Genomic DNA, 19,921 nt, shown 5'->3' on the forward strand with positions numbered 1-19,921 from the left:
CAGAGATGTGTAGGTAGGTAGTGCAATCTTTGYGCCTCAAGGAATATTAACAGTGGTGTGTTTTGCTTCCCAGTAGTGCTTGTTCCAGTAGCTAAGAGGTCACCCATGAACTTTATGCCGCCTCTCAAAACTTCAACTTTCATCTTAATCTGTCAGCTGTTGGCCTCTCCCCCACAGTAGTTGCTTTTTCACATTTCTGGGGTTTATGCACAGTAGGACACCCTTTGTCTGTGGCTTTGAGGCTTGGTAGCCTGGTTTGTGCTGAGGCTGTGCCTCCCCAGCTCCTAACAGAGGTCCTAGAGTCTGAGARGGAGAGATCTGATAAGCAATCCTATCCCTGTCCAACCAGTTGTTCCCTGCAGCAGCTGTTATCCCTTAAACAGCCCCAGCTAATGAGCCATGAGGATTTGCTGGGACCATGACAAACCTCAGGGATTTATGTCTTAATCTGAGTGTGCTCATCTGCAGCCAGTTATCTTGGAGATCAGAAAGTTTGGATTTTGGTCTGTGCTAGCAATTTGTAACCAAAGGACAACATTATGCTTGCCAGCTCTTGCATTTAGTATTCATTATTTTTCATGTATCAAAACTGCACTTACTTCTAAACCACCTATGAGGTATTTCTGTAATTAAGATTATATGGAATATAATTCAATTTCCAGCATCACAAGAAATTGTATTTTATTTCTTTAATGTGTATTTCCTCTAACAAAGCCTCTTCTCTTTTTCCTCCTTCCTCCCTTCTTTCTTTGTTATATTTTTGTACTATTTTAATTCTCCCCTCCTTTTTTGTTCTTTTTTTCTCCTTTTTCCTTTTCTTTTTTCCTTTTTTTTTTAAAGGTAACTTGTAATTTTTCCACAGGGTAAAAGAATAGCTACTGTTACAGAAAAAACTGAATCATGAACTAAACGTCAAATGATCTTTGTGTTTCTGAATTTGTTTGTTACAACCCCCACAAATTACTGTGAAATACCATTTCTGTTTGAAAAATAGTTTGCCTTGACAATAATTCAGTGAGGAAAATTACTCTGAGTAAAAAAACTGTTGTTATGTGTATATGCCCAAGGAGCTCAAAGCCTCCTCTGTGTATTATATCTTGAAGAAAAAACAGGCCAAATGAAAGAATACTGATGTTCAGCAGTGTGCTGGTTTTGACTTCATTGTAAGCAATTTAGTTTCTTAATTAAGAAAGCACATAGGTGCAAAATTAACTTGAAAATCATGGAAACWGCATTTGCATGACTTAAGGGACATCTCATTTTATAGGTGTAAGTGGGTAATCAGACTCTATTGTGGCTGAAGACAACATACCTTTAAATTGTTTTGGTGCCTTGAAGACACCATCTTCTTATTTAAGTACTGATGAAGTGGAAGAACTACTGGTTTGCCAGTGGGCACAATGTCCCCAATGTTTTGAGAGACAGGATGAAATGGTATTCAGCACTATCCCATCATGTAGTTTCTGAATTAGTTCTGGAAAAGACCATTACCAATGGATAGAAATATGTGGTTTCAGGTCAGCTGATCAATGAGTAATGGTGAGGTTGCTAACAGCTTTCCCTGTAAACAAAGACATGGGCAACTTTAAAAAAAGTATGGATAGAGTTTTTAAAATGTTAAACTAATGTCCTGAAAGCAGGACACCACAAATGCAGTGAGGTCACATTTTTTCTCTGAATTTTCTGTACTGCTGCTAACAATTGTTTGCTTTCTGTATCTGTTCCTTCTCTAATAATTTCTGTGTCCTTCCAACAGCMCCCCAAGTAGCTCAGGCAAGATAGCAGTCTCAGATCTTCCAGAAGAAAGATACAAAGAGCACCTTCTCCCATACAATCACCTTTTTCATGTTGGTTGTGATTAGATGTTTTACAGGTGAGTGCCAGAAAAGGCAGTCACAGGGAGAGTAAGTGCTTGGAGGCTGCCTGTGACAACTGGAAACAAAGTAGCACTAACTGCGTGTACCACGCGTTTCTCCATCATGGCTCAGAAAATGAATTCCTCATCTCTCAGGAGTATAAGTTATCCTTAGCTGAGAGTACATAACATTTGTTTCTGTCAGGAAGTGGTGGGTAGATGTTGATGCTGCCATGTGCGTGGGGATATCAGGATWCTTTATCCCTCTGTCCAGGTGTTCCAGTGCCTGTAAGGAAAACAGTCTGCTCTCTKGTCCTCCTCACCATGAAAACAGGTTGACCTGTCAGGAAACCCAACAGTTTCCATCTCAGAGCACCTGAAATATGCAGAAAGGACAAAGAAACTTGAGGCTATCCCTACACCACACTTTGGCTTCATGCCAGAGACAGCTCCAGTGTTGATGAAGAAAGGGGGAAAGACTAGGGGTCAGTTCTGGGACTCTGGATTTAGAGAGACTTAATAATGACCTTGTTATTTTGAAAAACATGACAGGGAAGGAATAGAGATAGTGAGGTGAAATGAGAACAAAGTAATAAACCCTCCTGCAGTGACTAATAATGAAGCATTTGCATGTTGAAGGAAATGGAAATCTCTGGACAAGAGCCTCCTGCTGTACAGTTCTCCCAGAARTTTTGGAAGTTCAGAAAAGATTTTGTCAGAGGCAATAAAGAAATGTCTGGAGACTGTGTTCCATTTAGAGATAGTTCCCAGATGAAGAAATTTGTAAGGAAAAATGGGTGAGCTGCCAAACTCATAATGAATGTTTGGGTTAGGGCCATAGGCCTGTGTGTCTGGGGAAAGATTCAGAGCAAGGATGGGGCCAGAGAGAACGGGGGCAGGTCTTGGATCCAGGGCCTGTCCCAAAGCTGGAAAGAGGTGGCGTCACCTGCAGAACCAAGTGCAGCACGTGTGTGTGCTAGGAAAGGGGTATTGAGCAGTTTCTAATGTTTACTTCGGGACTTAGGTATGTTTATATCTGAAATGTACCATACCATACTTTGTCCTTTGAATTCAAGTGAGAAAAAACCCAAAAGAAGTAAAGTTAACTTGCTCAAAATGTCTCAGTAGAGACAAGAAGTGCTTGGAGTTACCGCTCTTCTTCATTTTTTCTTCACAACAAWCACAAAACGTGTTTCCTGAAGCATTTTGCACTTGGTATGTTTATGAATGAATTGGAAATTCTTTACTTGTATGATTGTATGACAAGAAGAGTAGACCTTCTTGATGAACTAAGAAATCCTTTGGAAATATCTGAGGACCTGTCAAACACGATCTTTCTGGCTGGATATTTAGCCAGGGAAAACCAGAATTCTGGACCTCAAGAAAAACATATTTGCCACCCAGCAAGTTYATACATCTTGAAACAAATTCGGTAGGAGTTATACAGAGATTTATAAGGAATGAAGACAAGCAATTAATATTGAGGGCTAGAGGAAAAGATAAAATGGCAAAGAAAGAAGATACRTTTAGGAAGAAGTTGTAAAATGTGCTGACTGGGAGAATAGTTTTCTCCCCTTTTATTTAATTTTGAGTGAAGACTTGTTCTGTTACTCAAAGATAAAATCTAAAAATAGCATTACTGCTGGCAGTGTCACGGAACATGGAATTTTTGTATATGCATTACTGGGGAGTGAGCTAAGAAATACAAAATATTAAAATCACCATTAAAAGTCTGCTCAGGCAATAATCTTTCTACGATCTCATTTTGTCTTAACTCATTTAATCCTTTTTCCTTAAATTGTTGTATTCTATAACAAACATTTTCTTGGACCTAATATTTACTGGTTATAAATTACTTTTTCAATGTCTAAACTTTGCTGTTTTACCAAATGTTTACCAAATTGAGCTAACAGCCTTTTGCTTTGCACACAACAATAGCTAGCCTTTAACATTTATCCATTCTCATCTATTAGAATAAAGACCTATATAACCAAGTAAGTATTATCCAGATTAAAAAAAAAAGGAAAAGTATTAAGGAATCAAAAAGATGTAGGACAAAACCAGAAAACAACTATCTCATTTTTAAACCAGCAGTTTTTTTAAGAGAGCCAACTTGTAAAAACTTTTAAAAAAGCACCATCTAAAACTTGTGTCCTTTGAATGTGTGTGAATATCCCCAGATGGAAATGTTTGAGGAAATKAAACAGTGCTGGGAACATTCCTGAGCATTGGAACTCCACCGTTGTTGTTGCTGTTAAATGGCTGGAGCTGTCTCTGGCCCGCAGTGACTAGCAATCACCACATATGGTTCAGAAGATACAGGGAATAATCCCTACACAAACTATTCCCAGCRGGCCTCTTGCATACAGCCACTCTTTTAGCAAGAAGGTGAGTAAAACACTGTGGATTCAGGCCAGCTGTCCTCTGAGCTTAGCTGGTGCCTTAGACTGCTCTCTGGCACTGAGACCAGTGGTACAACGTGGTCTGCTTCTGTGTTATGGAATACCCTGAGCTCACAGACCAGTTCCATCCACACAGGTTGGATCCCTGCCTCGTGCTGCTTCCCATATCATGCCTGAGGATTGCTTCAGAAAATGTGAATTTTCCTCAGACAACAGTATCAGGAACTGTTCTAATGATTTAATAGCCTTGAGTCAATTCCAACATCCAAGAAAGCTCTCTAGTGCTGCTTTAGCTGTCTTAAGGGAATTTAGCATTAGTGRAAAATAAGCTGAGAGGGTAGAAACATACTCTCAGACATAGACCCTGGGTGGGTGAGCAGAATCAAAGCYGTGTGAGCTTTGTCAAAGCCAAAACAGGATTCAGGCCTGAGCATAATTTGCTTTGACAAAGGAATAGAAGGAAACCTGCAGTCATGAGAGAAAATTTAATCGAATAAAGATTTAATGGAATTTTCAGCTTTAGAGGAAATGAAGATGCCCAGTATTCTTTTAAGCTTTGTTTTATATATCTCTCAGTAAATGGATCCCAGCTGGATTCTTCCCAGTAGAACTGAAATTTCCYTGTATTGTTAGTTTTCCAAAGGTGGCATCACAATAACTCTCATTTACAAAGTGGATATTGAGTAGAGAAGAACATATTTACTCCTGACTTGATCCTTCCTTCTGCCTTTGTCTTGCCTCTCCTGGCTTCCCCTTTGGATAATGCAACTCACATGGAGGGTTTTTTTGTGTTTTTTTGTGTTGGCAATACGAGACCTCTGCTGACTTAGAAGTAGGTTTATGGATGAGTAGCTCTTTTCAACGAGTATGTCAATTTTCATAAGAGTGGAGGGGAATTACTTTTGGGTATGAAGATGTTTGCCAAAGTTGTGAGAAAGTTCACTATTTAAAATGAGAGCTGGTCAGAGGAAGAGATTATAGTTTACAGAGCAAATGGAGAAGMATGTAACTGCTGAAAAGCTGAAAATTTATCTGAGGGGTTGAGTGTTTAGATCTTTTAGTCATTACTGATTGCCACTCCTCAAAATACCACCAAGCTGGATTTTTTAACTGTAAAAGTTACATTTTGTTTTTCATTGAGCCCATCTAAGTGAAATCAACTTTAATAAATCCAGCATTTTTAAGAATTTAYACCAAATCAGAAGACAATTTAATTAATTAATTCCAAATAATTTTGGAAATGTTTGGTGTTTCTGTAGATAGCACTTTGCTGGTCAAAGTAGTTTTGAAATACACTGTATTTCATCCAGATTAATAGATTTTTCTAAAGTAATTCAGCACARTGTTGAACCTTGGGTGGCACCACCAGTGACAGGCCCCCAACCAGACCCTGTGCCACTGATTACAACCCTCTGGGATCTTCTGTACAGTCGGTTCTCAATTCACCTCTCTGTCCACCCACCACTTCGTGAGTTTGCCTGTGAGGATGTTGTGAGACAGCATTGAAAGCCTTGCTGAAGTCAAGGTAGACAACATCCACTGCTCTCCCCTTATCCATCCAGGCAGTTCTTTCATCATAGAAGGCAATCAGGCTGGTCAAGCATGAGTTACCTTTAGTGAGTCCATGCTGAAATGTTTTAAGGGAAATAAAATAGCAATAATTTTACCCTTCTCCCTTGTCTGTCCTTCCCCTTCTATATACACATGTTCTTAGCCTTTTTTTCAGTAATTATCCTCTTTTTCTCTTGCTCTGCTCCCACAAATCATAACCCAGCATTGTCTTTCTATTGCTGGAATGATTCATGTTATATTAGTAAAATTCATAATACTTTATATATATGGAGAACTATAATTAGGATAGTAAGATGGAAAATAGTTGTGTYAGGATATCTGTATCCCATTAGAGTTGGAATTTTGTTTCTGCTCAGCTTGGCTTACATTCAACCTGCTCTGATTTTGAAAGAATAAGCAACCCGAGCATATTCCTAYGYTTATGAATAAAGCTGCACTGTAGAYTGCACATGAATAAATCCAKGCAGTCATTTTTATTGTCASTAAAGAGCATTTTTATTCTATGCCAACAAGAGTTCTTGGTAATCTGTGAAAGAGGCTTCTGAGTTAACGAGTGAAAACAGGCATCTTTCTCACCCTCTGCCTTGGCAGAAGTGCACGATGAGCATTCGTCAGCAGTCACAAGTGAATTGTTCAAAGGCCGTCTACAGAGAGATGTTTTTCCAATTGAGTCTTTGATTGGCCCACTTGTACTTGTACAGTATGACATGACCTTTGATTATACAGTCAATCACTACTTTTCCACCAAKCATTTGCCTCATGCACCGCACAGAGATGGATGAAGTGCACTGGGAATTGAATTTGGTTCGGCAGTAAGGGAAACTGCTGATTAGGGGTGTCTCAGCTTAGTAAAATGAGGATGTTGCTGAAGTCTAATGAGCATTCTTGCCATCTTTAATTTTTCAAGTCAGACAGGTAAACACAACTAACTACCTCACAGGTTTATTCATAGTCACAGAAATTTGAGAAGATGAGCAGACACAATGATTGGAGGCATAGATCTAACTGTGTTCTGTCTGACAGAGGTCAAAAGTAGATGCATGTGGAATAGTTTAAGGATAAGAAAATGCCACCTGCAGCTTTTCCCTGAACAACCATGCTTTTGTGACTCAGGGATTTCCTGATTTGGAGGAGTCTTTAATATACATGTTAAACCTCTGTTGATTTCTATTCATCATCATCCCATTGAAGTCCTTTTAATCTTTTTCCATATGCTCTCTTCTGTGGCAAGTTTGACCGCTCACCTCACAGGCTTGCCTCAGGGCTGCCATGGGCTGGCTTCCTGTGAATGGTCAGTCTCTATCCATTCCCATCATGCAACTCATACATATGTCTCATATTTCTCATATTCTTTCAGAAAAGGATGCTGAACAGAAGCTAGAGGACATACCCGGGGTCCCAGAAAGCTTGTAGGGTGCCTAGAAGGCAGGCAGCCTTCACTTCTRCTGTTATCCATGATAGCTTGGCGTGCCCATCTGTGCAATTGTCAGATACAGACATACTCTGTAATATTTCGGCTTCAATGGCTCTTGCAAAAAAAAAGACTGGCTGGCATGGATTTCATGGAGTGTTAAGTGTTTTTTTGGCCAAATGGAGTGCCACTGTAGACAACAGGATTTTCTCTCTGATGCAGCCGTGGAATTTCTCTATGATGCTGAGYTAGTCCAATAATGAAACTTTCCCCAGATGGCTATTAATGACATGTTTGAAATCATGGCATTTCGTTTGCAGAGCTGCTGAGCACTCACAGCTGCAGTTGACGTCATTGAGAATTGCACTTTATACATGCAAAGTGCTGCTTACTGCCAACTTCYTTGGAAAATCAGTCCCTTCATGTCTCTTATCCGTCAATGCAATTAACAGATGCTTTTGACCTGTATTTCTTTGTGTTCTGTTTTCCCTGTTTCTGATGAAAGACTGATACCACCCTGACTTGTCACAGTATTAGATTTCTAAATTCTCAAGCACTGCCACAAAAAGCATCACTGTGCAGCCCACTTAAATAGTTTACTATGTAATTCAGAGAGGACTTCCACTCTGTGTGGAGAACGAGGTCGAATTCTCACAATGACGCAACAGGGTAATGAACAAGTATCTGAAGAGTGTCATTTGACAGGGGCACATAGCGGTGGGACAACAGGTAATGAGGCCAGGTTTGGATTAGATATAGGGAAGAAGTTCTTTACTGTGAGATACTCGAACAGGTTGACCCAGACATGGGTGTCCCATCCTTGGCAGTGTTTAAGGCCAGGTTGGATGGGGCTTTGAGCAACCTGGTCTAATGGGAGATGTCCCTGCTCATGGCAGKGGGGTTGAACTGCCTGATCATCATGTCTCTTCCAACCCAAGCTATTCTCTGATTCTTTGATTCTATCTCGCTGTTCCACTGCCATTAACCATTCTGGGCACTGATCTCACATATGCACGCAAAAAAGTACGTTTAATGGTCAGGTAACAGGCAGCTTTTGTTATTTACTGGAGAACAAATTTATATTGCCCAAGTAGTCTTAGTTCTGGTCTCCTATTTTCCTGAATTTTCACAGCACTTATCAGAGTGTTTGTTTAGAYAGTAAACCTGAACCTATGCACATTTTGAAATTCTTGTAAAGTATTTTTGTTTGCATTTTCCTTTTAGAAAACACTTGCAACAACAAACGTCTGGACCTTGTTTTCATCATTGACAGCTCTCGCAGTGTGCGCCATTATGACTTTGAAAAAGTGAAGGAGTTCATTTTGACCATCTTGCAGTTCCTGGACATCAGCCCTGATGCCACGCGCGTGGGTCTGATTCAGTACGGCAGCACCGTCAAGCAGGAGTTCTCGCTGAAGACCTTCAGGCGGAAGCAGGAAATCGAACGGGCGGTGAAGAGGATGATGCACCTKGCCACTGGCACCATGACCGGGCTGGCTCTGCAGTACGCAGTGAACATCGCGTTTTCAGAGACAGAAGGGGCKCGACCTCTGAGGCACAATGTGCCCMGAATCATCATGATAGTGACAGATGGGAGACCTCAGGATCCTGTGGCAGAGATTGCTGCTAAAGCACGTAACTCAGGAATCCTAATTTTTGCCATTGGAGTGGGAAGAGTAGATATGAACACTCTGAAGTCCATTGGGAGTGAACCTCATGAAGAACATGTGTTTCTGGTTGCTAATTTCAGTCAGATTGAAACACTGACCTCTGCCTTCCAGACTAAACTTTGTGGTAAGATTTTTATCTATAGATTTGAATACATAAATGAAAGTAAAACAGAAAAAAATATGCATTATAATTAAACCTTTTCTTTTTACATGAAACCTTATCTGTTAGAGTATATGTATTGAAGGGAGACTAGCCAGACAACATCCAGAACAGCAGTCACACATGTGGRGAAAACTCAGGCTAATATTAAGAGCCATAAAATGGGATCTAATACCTTGTGTCATAAGCAGTTAGGCATACACATACGGTTTTCCTATTTATTGCATAATAGCAATAAATTTACAGTTTCTGCTATTTGAATGTTAGATAAGTTGTTTCATCTATTCTTTTTAAATGTGATCTCCCTTAGTAGTGAAACTTTAAACTGCTCAACCATCTTTTGGTTATTTAAATATTCTTCAGAGTCTATGGATTCCTCTTCCAAAGCTTACATASTAATTCTCTGCAAACAATCATTTCTATACATGCCTTGTGACTGGAAATGAAACACAGATATAGTGATGTTTATATTCCATCTAATTTAAATACAGAACATTAATAAAAGCCATTACAGTGATACTATTCATTCATAGAATAAAGTAAATATTGTTATAGATATTAATGTTCAACAGAGATATCACTTCCATCTGTAATTCCCTAATAAGGAATTGCCTTTTGCAAATATCATGGCATTGGTAATTAATTTTATTTTCATTTGTATACTTAGTAGACTTTTTTTTATTTATTCCTGTGATAAATATGGAAGTACTTCATACAAATTTGATGTTAAGCTGATGCATTTTCAGTAGAGCCCAGAAAAAGAATCCATGGTAAGATTAAATGCTCACTCATCTCTAAGGATGCTTTTGCCAGAAAAAAAACTGAAGCTTGTTGTAAGCATAGTCTGGAGAATTTTCCTTACTTGATCTTTTCCCAAATTGTTTCAAAGAACAGCTGAACTGCCTCAGCATAAAACACCAACACAGACATTCATCACATAATGGATTTTTTCCTATTTTGTCCTTGCTGTACTATTAGCTGGTGTAGTAGGATATATTTCAAAACTAAGAAAGAGTAAACTAATCATGGATTGATAGTTTAAATGGAATGAACTGTGAATGCTGATTTTTTAAACTGTGTTTTAGAGACAAATCCAGTACAAATACCATTTACTTGTTTGTTTTTTTTTCTGACTGGGAAAGTGTCCAATAAATTTATTAGAGYTTTTTAGCTCATTTTAAATCAAACACATGTTCCTCAGTAAAGCTATCCCCTCACTGCAGATGAAGAAAGAGTATAGAGGGGACAAGGGTAGTGGTTGCCTCCTGCTCCCAGAGAGTGCCTCCACAGTATTTGCTGTGCTGGGAATTCAAAGTGAGATCCTAAGACATGTTTAAAAACCCAGATTCAACAGAGAGTTTAAGCTGTTAGATTCATATAGATTTCAACATAAGGTACTAACTAAATTGCAGATAGGATCCTGAACATCTTACTGGCTCTCGACTGTGAAGCAGCATTCAGCTTGCTGAATTTCGAGAGAATAATCATATCCTCTGCTTGCTAGAGCACCTACATTGCTCCCAGGAAATGTGGTTAGTTTAAATCCTCCCAGCTGTTGACCCAGAGRCAGTATCATTGTAGCTGAGTGGAAYATCTGGACACCTTTGCTAAAGTCRTTGAAGGCAYTCCGCTGGTCAAGTCTGGAGTACAGCCTGCTAGGCTTCATGCTGTGGGAAAAGACCTTGGCACCTGTCAAGCTGTCTTTGTGTTTGAATCACCCTTATGTCTGTGGGGAAAATAAAAAGTAAGTTAAGTTAATCACTATTTACTACTGGATGGTGAAGACTACTAGGTAGCTAGGACCTGTATTCTCCGAAGAATCCACATTAACTGAATATGTTCCATTCTGTTAAGTCAGAGGTTCCCTACGCTTGCTGTCCCTGGCTGCTAAAGGTTTGGGGATGTCAGAAACAGCAGTTGAAGCAAGGGCCTCTTTTTATTACTAGTCAACAAGGTAAACCAGAAGCAAAGAGTATCCGTAGGGATCAGAGGCATGAGGAATAAGAAAAGAGTTAAAAACTCAGAAAAGTGTGAATAGAAAAGGGGACAGAAATCCAGGAAAGGAGATGGAGATTTGAAGAATTGTGAGAAAGGCAGAATTTGGGCTGGAGCAATCAGGGGCAAATGAACTTGTGATTGCGCAGGCATTATATTTCTGTAGACAATGGTGTTGTCCCTATTCTGTATTGGAGGAATGGAGGCAGAGAAACAGGGTTAAGTTTATCAAAACCACCCACTAACTTGAAGTATTTGACTCAGTGCAATTCCTGGTGTGATTGTCTGGGACATTTAATGTTTTTGGACTAATATGTGATTCACAGCTGTACAGCCATCACTTGCATTCTTGCAAATCCAGATTCAGGTGTCTCTATCTGAACAGATACAGTGTGAAGGCTGATCTTTCCTTGAAGATACTGATATTATTGTTTTTCCCAATATCAAGTAGAGACTCTGTGATATAGAGATAAAATCTAATTCACAACAGAGTTCATGTTCAAGTTCCTTAAGTATGAGATCACCCTTTCTATTACTTCAGTCCCTGCCTAATGACCACCAAACTCCTTTTGCAACAGATGAGGTTGCAGAAATCATTCAGAGAGCAGACTCAGACTCCACTGCAGAARTTGTACTGATAACCAGAGTATCACTGCTTTGAAATGGATGCAACAGAAACACTTAGGTACATGTACACAACACATGTGCAGTATGTGGGAAGATTGGTGACAAACAGTAACAATGGGTTGATTCTCAGAAGGGACTTATGGGGAATCCTGTCATTGAATGCTTTCATTTTCAGAATGACAGARAGATGAAAAGACAAGAAGTTGTATTCACATAAATAAAAGTACTTGAGAAGTTTTATTATGGCAGAAATTTATGAAATCCAAGAAGCTGATCAAGAGATTTGGGAATTGTGGTGGTTTGTGTGTCAGCAATAAATACTTAACTCTTGTAACCATTCCAAAGAGCAGATACATAGTATATGTTTTAAAATCAAAAGTGGCTTTATTCCACAWGTACCACACCTACCACATTAAGTTATTTAGCAGGCTTTCTGTTGTGGCTTCTAGGAGATTACTGTTAATATACATTCCATAAATTTCGAGCTTTGTCAACCTATCACATTAAGGAGCACATCAATCCCTAATTGCTATTGAGCAAAATAGATCATTTGTCACACAATATTCTCTGAGAAGCAATTCACCCATATATTGTAGAGATTGCATACAAGCATTGCTCCAGTGGAAAGAAAATATCATGATTTCTGAATATCCAAATGCTGATCTGGAGAAAAATAGTTCAACAATTAATTTGACTGAATGAGTCTCCATTCTTTTTCTTTTTTATTGTCTCAATCTGCTGCATTTTAATACTATCTATTAGATGCATAAAACACAAAAAGAACAAAAATAGACTCAGACTTACAATCTGGAGTGTAGCTTAGCTCAGCTCCTGCTTGATGAATCTTGGAGATACACATCCTCAATGCCATCTTTTTTTATTTGTATGTTCCTCAATATTAATAACTAAGCAAGCAAAATAGTCTCTTCATTATGTTGTTTTATAGACATTCTTCTTTATTGTTGGGTACTGTGTGGTAATTTTCTTCATGCAAGAAATTGAATATCCTCTAAATCAGCTTACAGTTAAATTCCACTTACTTTCTAAATTTGAATATGACACATTTGTTTCATTGTCTTCGTAGGACCACCAAATAATTGGTTTTTTCAGATACTCTCTTGTTTATTGTTATTTTCTTAAGCTTTCATTTTTATCTTTACTAACAGCACTTAATTTGAAATTTCTASGTTACTTCAATAAAATTTTCTACACCAGTTTTTTTCAGTTGTGACTACAGGTAATTAAGACCAGCAGTTAGTATTGTTTTACTTTTTTTTCTTTCAGTGCCTCATATGTGCAGTATAGTTGAGCAYCACTGTGATCACTTCTGCATAAACACCCCTGGCTCCTACCTGTGCAGATGTAAACAAGGATATATTCTGAATGCTGACCAGAAGACTTGCAGCAGTATGTTATCTTTCTTTTCTCTTTCCTACTCCCAAAAAGTGCTTAACTGTTGGGCTCATAAAGAACTAAGCTCAGTACATAAGGTAATGATAATCTTCAGAAAGTGCCTAGAGAGGTGAAGTTGTAATTCTTTTTCTTGCTTTGTGTGAGTGAAGTTTTTATAATTTATACATATAATAGATGTAYTTTCTAAAGTAGATCAAGCTAAATTTTATACATAGCTCTGCAGAGGTACACTGTAACTGTATAAAACTGCATTTGAATTTTATTGGTATAATAAGTTCAATGATGAAACAACAACAAAATAAATAACATTATCGTTCCAAATKAAGTGAATTTAGATACCGTACTAAGTTGTCTAGCTAGCAATAGTACTAAATGGTACAGAAAGGTGCAATAAACCCCATATTAGAAAACTGTGAAATAACTTGACATTCTGAAAAGCTCTTCCTAACTGCTGCTGCAAATATAAGTGTTTGCAACCTTCCACAGAATGGTTTCAAAAGTCTTGCTTATGCTCTTATTCCTCTCTTTAAAAGTGTTGACTTTTTTCAGTTTTGAGTAGTTGGCTAATTAAGTTATAACAACAAACTTTATTTCACTTTAATTTTGATCTTTATGATCGGTGTTTCATTAATCCATTTTACCTTGTCTTCCTAGTAATTAACAGCAAATTACATTAGAGAGATATGCCAAATTTATTTCTGTATCCACCTTATTTTAAAGAGATTATGTAACACTATCTTAACTACTTGTGGAAAATGTACTTGCTAAAAATTCAGKTTTTTTATCACACAGACGTGCATGGAATCAAATGAAAGTGCATGGGTTCAAATTAAAGTTGCTAAACTGATTTTAGCCAGAAGAAAAATTTTGAAAAATGTCTTTTCGAGAAGCTGTGGGAGACAGTCATTGAGACAGCATAGGATGTACCTCTTACAAATGATAATTTAGAACTAAGGTGAAGACTGCAGGCTCAAATCCTATCCCTGTGTTTGATGTTCTGTGTCTCAGGAGAGTGCCATAAAGATATCAGATATCTTGAGATTAGTTGATTCTTAGTCTCTCTTGCTTAGAGCTGTGTTTAATATCAAATTCCAAACATCAATGAAACAGGGAGGGTATGTCCGTATCTGATCTGACTGCAGCTTGGGGATTAGAATCTTTACGTTTGTAGTGGGACACATGGTTTCAGAGCCTCAGTCAATAGGTATGGGATCTAAATAATGTCCAGAGTGATCAGGATATTCTCACTCCTGCATGGAAGCATCTTCAGACCCTTTGGGCTACAGCAGGAAAACCACTTTAGAACTGTTCGCCTTCTGTGCTGTTGAGCTGTMAGAATCTCTGTTTTCTGTTCCTTYGTACCACATCCTTCACCAAATGTAGACATTTGTCATAAGCATTTCTGTGAATTACAAGGCAGTGTGTTGCATTAAATGGAACAAAGATAACACTTTATTTGTGGGTTTGTTTCCTTCAGAAGATGCAAAAAAAAAACCCCAACAAACCAGTCCAATCTGGAATATTTACAAATTGTTATTTAATTTAGCAACTCAGCCAAGACAAGGATAGTGACCAGAACAATTTTCATAGAGCCTACTTTCTCTGCTTTAGCAGGTTTGCTATAACTCACCAGAAAGGCAGTCATATGATGTAATCATTATTACAAATGATGGCTCCAACAATGTAATCACATTTCAGAAGTATTGTCTAACCTTTTCTCTTCATTGTGTCCCTCTTAAAATGCTTCTCATTTAAAACTTTTGTATCCTTTAAGCCTTTCWTTTAAACTCTCCACATGAAATGAATGTTAATAAAGTATTTTTTCTTTCAATTTTCTGAAATTTGTTTAAAATTCAGAATTTCTTTTCTTTTTTAATTGCCTCTCACACATTGCTCCAATCCTTACCCCTAGCGTCAATTTTGACAACTGAACTGTTTTTTTTGTGAATCAGTTTTAAAAAATTCAATTGTAAGTATGAAAAAAATCTTTATTTATTGTCTCTTCTTTTTACTGTTATATTTCCGTAGTTTTTCTCAGCCAGTAGTTCAGCATTTGGGACTGCACTACTTCAAATACAGGTTAATTTCCAAGAGTTTTGGAACTGTGTGTAATTTTCCTACTGGTGACCCATACAGARTAGCCCTCAATATGCTCTCTCTCTACCATTTTTGAAATCCTTTGCTATATTGCTTTACTTTCTTTTTTAGCTATGACTTATAAATTGCACATTACTTCTTTGATTGTGTACCTGCTTTGATCATCAGTCATATGATACCAGGTTGCAGTTTGATCAGTATGAAAGGGAGATTAGTCCTTCAATGTGTTTGTAGCCTCTGAATTTTTTTTTACATCACCAAATTATAAACTAATTTTAGCAATTAGAGCTGGAAATTTGAGAGTCATCAGAGGGATCTTAAATGTGCTAGGATGGTGCAAATCATTGGTGAAGGAGAGAGATGATGCAGTATCAGTCTAGAGAAGGTGAAACCATTATGTCTAAAACCGTCCACAGAGAGGTAACAGAATTCATGAGGATGGGGAGCCAAGCCTGGACAAATGGGACGGCTGAGTTCTGGAAGTAGGGGAACCACAGTGATAGAAAAATGCATAGTCTGTGTTTTAGTTACCTTCATTGGCTGCTAATTGCCCACAAGTGCATAGAGACAAATTGCCACAGAGACAATGGGTTCCTTACTTGACATCCAAGTAAAATAAATCTTCATCATGTTTATATTAAGTACAATACATGATCAACATAAACCAGATGTATTTATCTAAGGTTTGGATGTATTCAGCAGCTTTTCCATGAACAGTTTCCTTATATACATGATTTAACACTTTCTAAATTAAACAGTGCAGAAAAGATGAATGGTATGTACCTAATGTTATACTCTCCTTTAATTCTTTTATACCTAAAGTTAGACTCTGTTTTCATTTTTCTGTTCCCTTTCTTTTAATGTTGTGAGAGTACACCATATCTGTACTCTGTTCTTTAAAGCTCTTAACCAAATGGCCTCAATCAGCAGTGAACTGATAACTGTGTTTCAGGCYGGGAAATGGTTTGTTTAACTTAAAATATTCTTACATTTGTTTAATTATGATAGTTTTGCATGCATGCAAAGGATGATCCTTTCATGTACTGTGGTCTAACTTTTCTAGAGAAGAGTGTTTGTGTCAGATAATGGGTGTTCTTTACTGATTATGCTGTATTTGTTTGTTTAACTAATCTCTCCCATTCTTCTCTAGAGATGCTCAAATCTTACATTAATGAACAAAATAGCACAAAAGAGGAATGTAGCTGAAACAAGCTGGAAAATTATCTATTTGTGGGTGTTTACACTGGAACAAAAGAGTTAAGCGACTGTTTATGCTGTTCATCATGCCGCTTGATATGAAGCAGACAACTATAAAAGAAAATTCATTTTTGCTTGGCTGATTTCCTCAAACACGTTCCAAAAGCCTATTTTGTAGCTGTAAATGACCATTATGTGCTGAGCAGTCTCTGAGCAACACAAAGTACTCTGCTTTCCAGAGCTTTCGCTGGGGAAACTTGGGGTTCTCATAAAGCTTTAGTCTGTTGAAAAGAAAGCCCAGTGTGCTTTATTTGGCTAGGTGCTGAACTGACCTCATTTGTAATTTTTTGTGAGATCTTTTGCATGGGAGGGGTTTCTTGCTATATGGCATTTTGCACAAAAAGTTAAAAATTCTAAAACTCAGAAATTAAATATCCCCATCCACATTAAATATCCATAGTCTTTTGCTGTTGTGTTTTCCTGTTCTTTCCCTTTCCAAAGTCATCATCATTTATCTGGTTACACAAAAACAACAGAGACGCAAATAGAAACAATTACTTTTTTATTAAAAAAAAAAGAATCTCCGAAGACTGCCCTTTCAACTCTTGAGACAATCATACATCAAGTAACTCTACTAGGCACCATTGGCCCTTCACTGCCTTCAGCTGAAGAAATGAATGCCTCAGCTTTGAGTGACTGATCCTATTGGCTTTCACTGTTAGACAGAATATTGGCATGATCGGTGTTAAAATGAGCTCATCTGTAAAGGGCTCTCTGTAGCTTCCTGAAATTTATTTTTGATCTATAGTCTACCTGTGCATTGTAGAAGTTCAAGAATTTCATACTCATGCAATTATGTTTTCTAGCTCAGGACCTTTGTGCTGTGGAGAAACATGCCTGTGAACAGATTTGTGTGAACACACCTGGGTCCTACGTCTGTCAGTGTTATGAAGGGTATGAGCTTTCTGCAAATGGAAAGAATTGTGTTGGTGAGTATGAATGCAGCAATTCACATTTATCTCTTGACACAAACCAAAGGAAGATTCGATATCAATGAGTATCCACTTTARTCATAGACAATGATGTTCTCCTGTACGAGTGATAGATGAGAAAGAACACGTAAGTGACACATTTGTAGGCCTTCACTGATAATGAATGGTGTCTTGGGAAAATTGGTCCAACCAGTTTCACGCAAAGTAATTTTCTGTTTTGAAACAACACACCCGATGCTTTATTCAGGATCCATGTAGATGTCCACCAATGTACTGGCATGACATGTGGCCATTAAAAAAAGAGTTGGACAAAGTCAGTAGCTCCTCTTTGGACAGATGTTATGCATGGGAAAACTTGTAAGGAGACAATTTCTTGCTGTTTTTTCACTTGATTTTATGGTCATGTGGGGAGAGATTTCAACCCCTTTTTGGGAAAATGACTTTAAGGAGASCTTAGCCACTTTAAGAACCCATCCATTATGTGCTTTTAATTTTCACTATGGGCAATGAGGAAGTAAATATCAGCTCCAAGAATTAGAGCTCAAAAAAGAGAGTGTGGAAATATGGTACAATAATTTTTTAACACAAGACATACTTCCCTCTCTATTACTGTTAAATATCTTGCTCCTCTTCTCTGTTTATGCATGGAAATACTTCTGGTATAATCTCTTTCAGAAGGCTATGCACCTATTCTTGTAAACTTTTCATCCCATGCTACATTCTGAAAAAATACTGTCTTCTGGTATCCACTGCAATAAATCCCTAGGGAGATGTGAATAAAAAAATACATTATTTCTTAGGTATTCTCTTCAGACAAGCACTTAGATGCATGCTTAATTTCAAACATATATTGAAGTCCCATGGAAATGAATCCAAGTGAATCCTTGGCCTCAAACCTGCCACAGGTTGCCACAATGCTTTTATCCACCAGCTTAATTGTTCTTGTCATTTTAAGACAGCTCTAACATCTTTCTCTTAGAACTATTTCAAGAACTTTCAAGAACTATTGGCTTGCAGGATAACCCTGTTTTAAGATGTGAAATAGGTGACCATTTATGGAACTTTCTAAATGTAGCTTCACATAGGACACACAAACAAGGTTTTGACGTTTTTAATGCTTTGGATTACATAAGGTTTTGAACAACATTCACTCTGTACCTACTCTTCAGAAAAGTTCCCTTTACTTGTAGCTTCATGATTTCAGTAGAGGAGTATTTAAAGCTCTCAACATAATTTGTCTCCAGAATAATTTGCCCCCTCATATGCCATTTTGAGAACCTGCTTTTTGAAGCCAAATTGTTTTGAAAATGCAGATAATATTGGTTATTTAGGCAAGTTTGATGTTCTGGCCCAAATTTCTATATCTAACTTTCATTAAATAATCTTAGCTTATCCTCATGACCTTTACTTGCATTAGGATATTTATTGGATTATATCCTGAGGCAGAAAATCTGTGACTTCTGTTGATAGMTTCTTTCATCTCCAATTCTTTCCTACCATATATTCTAATCAAAAATATTCATGTTTAGTGTCATCAGCTGTTGTTACTATTTTCTATTACATTGAAAGGTCCTTAGCAGCCCGGGATACTCTTCCCAGGAAGGTAGCTACCAGAGCATCATTTGGGAGAAATTCTTTGTATGTCAAGTCTAATATTATCCTCTGTAATAAGCACAAAGTCATTTTTGTTATTTAAAGCTTAAAAAGGTTTCTGTGCCATTTATTAAATTTCTTGCATTGATATTTGGTTTTTGGCCTGCTAATAACTTACCTGCAAAGTCTGAAGAGCGTTGTTTGGAGGTGTGATACATCTTGGACTTTTTTTTTCTACCTTCTCACTGACTCTCTTCAGCATGAAGGGATACAGGTTTATTATAAGCTCTGTTGTTGACATTTAAAGGTTTTGCATTCCCTCTTCAGTTGTTTTCAAAATACAGTTCATGCATGTGTTCACTATCTTGGRTTTTATAGACTTTTGCTTCTCCACTTGATTTCTATTCATTTGTACCTAGTTTAGCAACAAAGCATGAATTCATGCTATTCATACATACCACTACAATAATTAGCAGTACAAGTTGGGATTTTAAAGTACATKATTAATATTTCTATTTTTTAGTTTTCTTTTGCATTTGTGTATTTGATCACTTGACTTCTTCATTTCTTACTTAACGAGAATGGTTCAATGTATATTAATTATATTTTATCCATGCATAACTTAGTTTCTCTACATTTCTTGAACAGGAAAAGCTTGTCTGGGTGATTTATAATTTTGATGCTAATTTAACTGCAAATCCTATTGTCAGCCTCCAGATGAGTTTTCAGGTTTGAACAATTTGAGATTTTTGAGGAATATGCTACTACTAAAAATTTACAGCTTGTGCGGGTGTGATCACCAATGAATAATCATCCTTACTGGAAAATTTTGTGAGGGAAACTGTGTAGTACTGAATCAGTAATGATAACTTTCAGTCTTCACCACTCTTAATCTAACTGACCCTTTCTTTCTGTGAAGTATTTATTATCAAATGAG

At 37.5% G+C, this 19,921-nt stretch overlaps 1 protein-coding gene across 1 annotated transcript in view; it reads left to right on the forward strand.

Moving 5' to 3' along the window:
- MATN2 (matrilin 2) overlaps nt 1-19,921 on the forward strand; it is a 68,571-nt gene that overhangs the window by 13,327 nt on the left and 35,323 nt on the right. The window contains exons 3-5 of the mRNA XM_057366250.1: nt 8,465-9,034; nt 12,977-13,099; nt 17,266-17,388. Of these exons, the coding sequence (XP_057222233.1) occupies nt 8,465-9,034; nt 12,977-13,099; nt 17,266-17,388 (816 nt within the window). The remainder of the gene's footprint in view (nt 1-8,464; nt 9,035-12,976; nt 13,100-17,265; nt 17,389-19,921) is intronic.

Source organism: Malurus melanocephalus, unplaced genomic scaffold (assembly GCF_030028575.1).
Source record: "Malurus melanocephalus ecotype Western Australia unplaced genomic scaffold, MMel_1.1 scaffold_62, whole genome shotgun sequence".
Lineage (NCBI taxonomy): Eukaryota > Metazoa > Chordata > Aves > Passeriformes > Maluridae > Malurus > Malurus melanocephalus.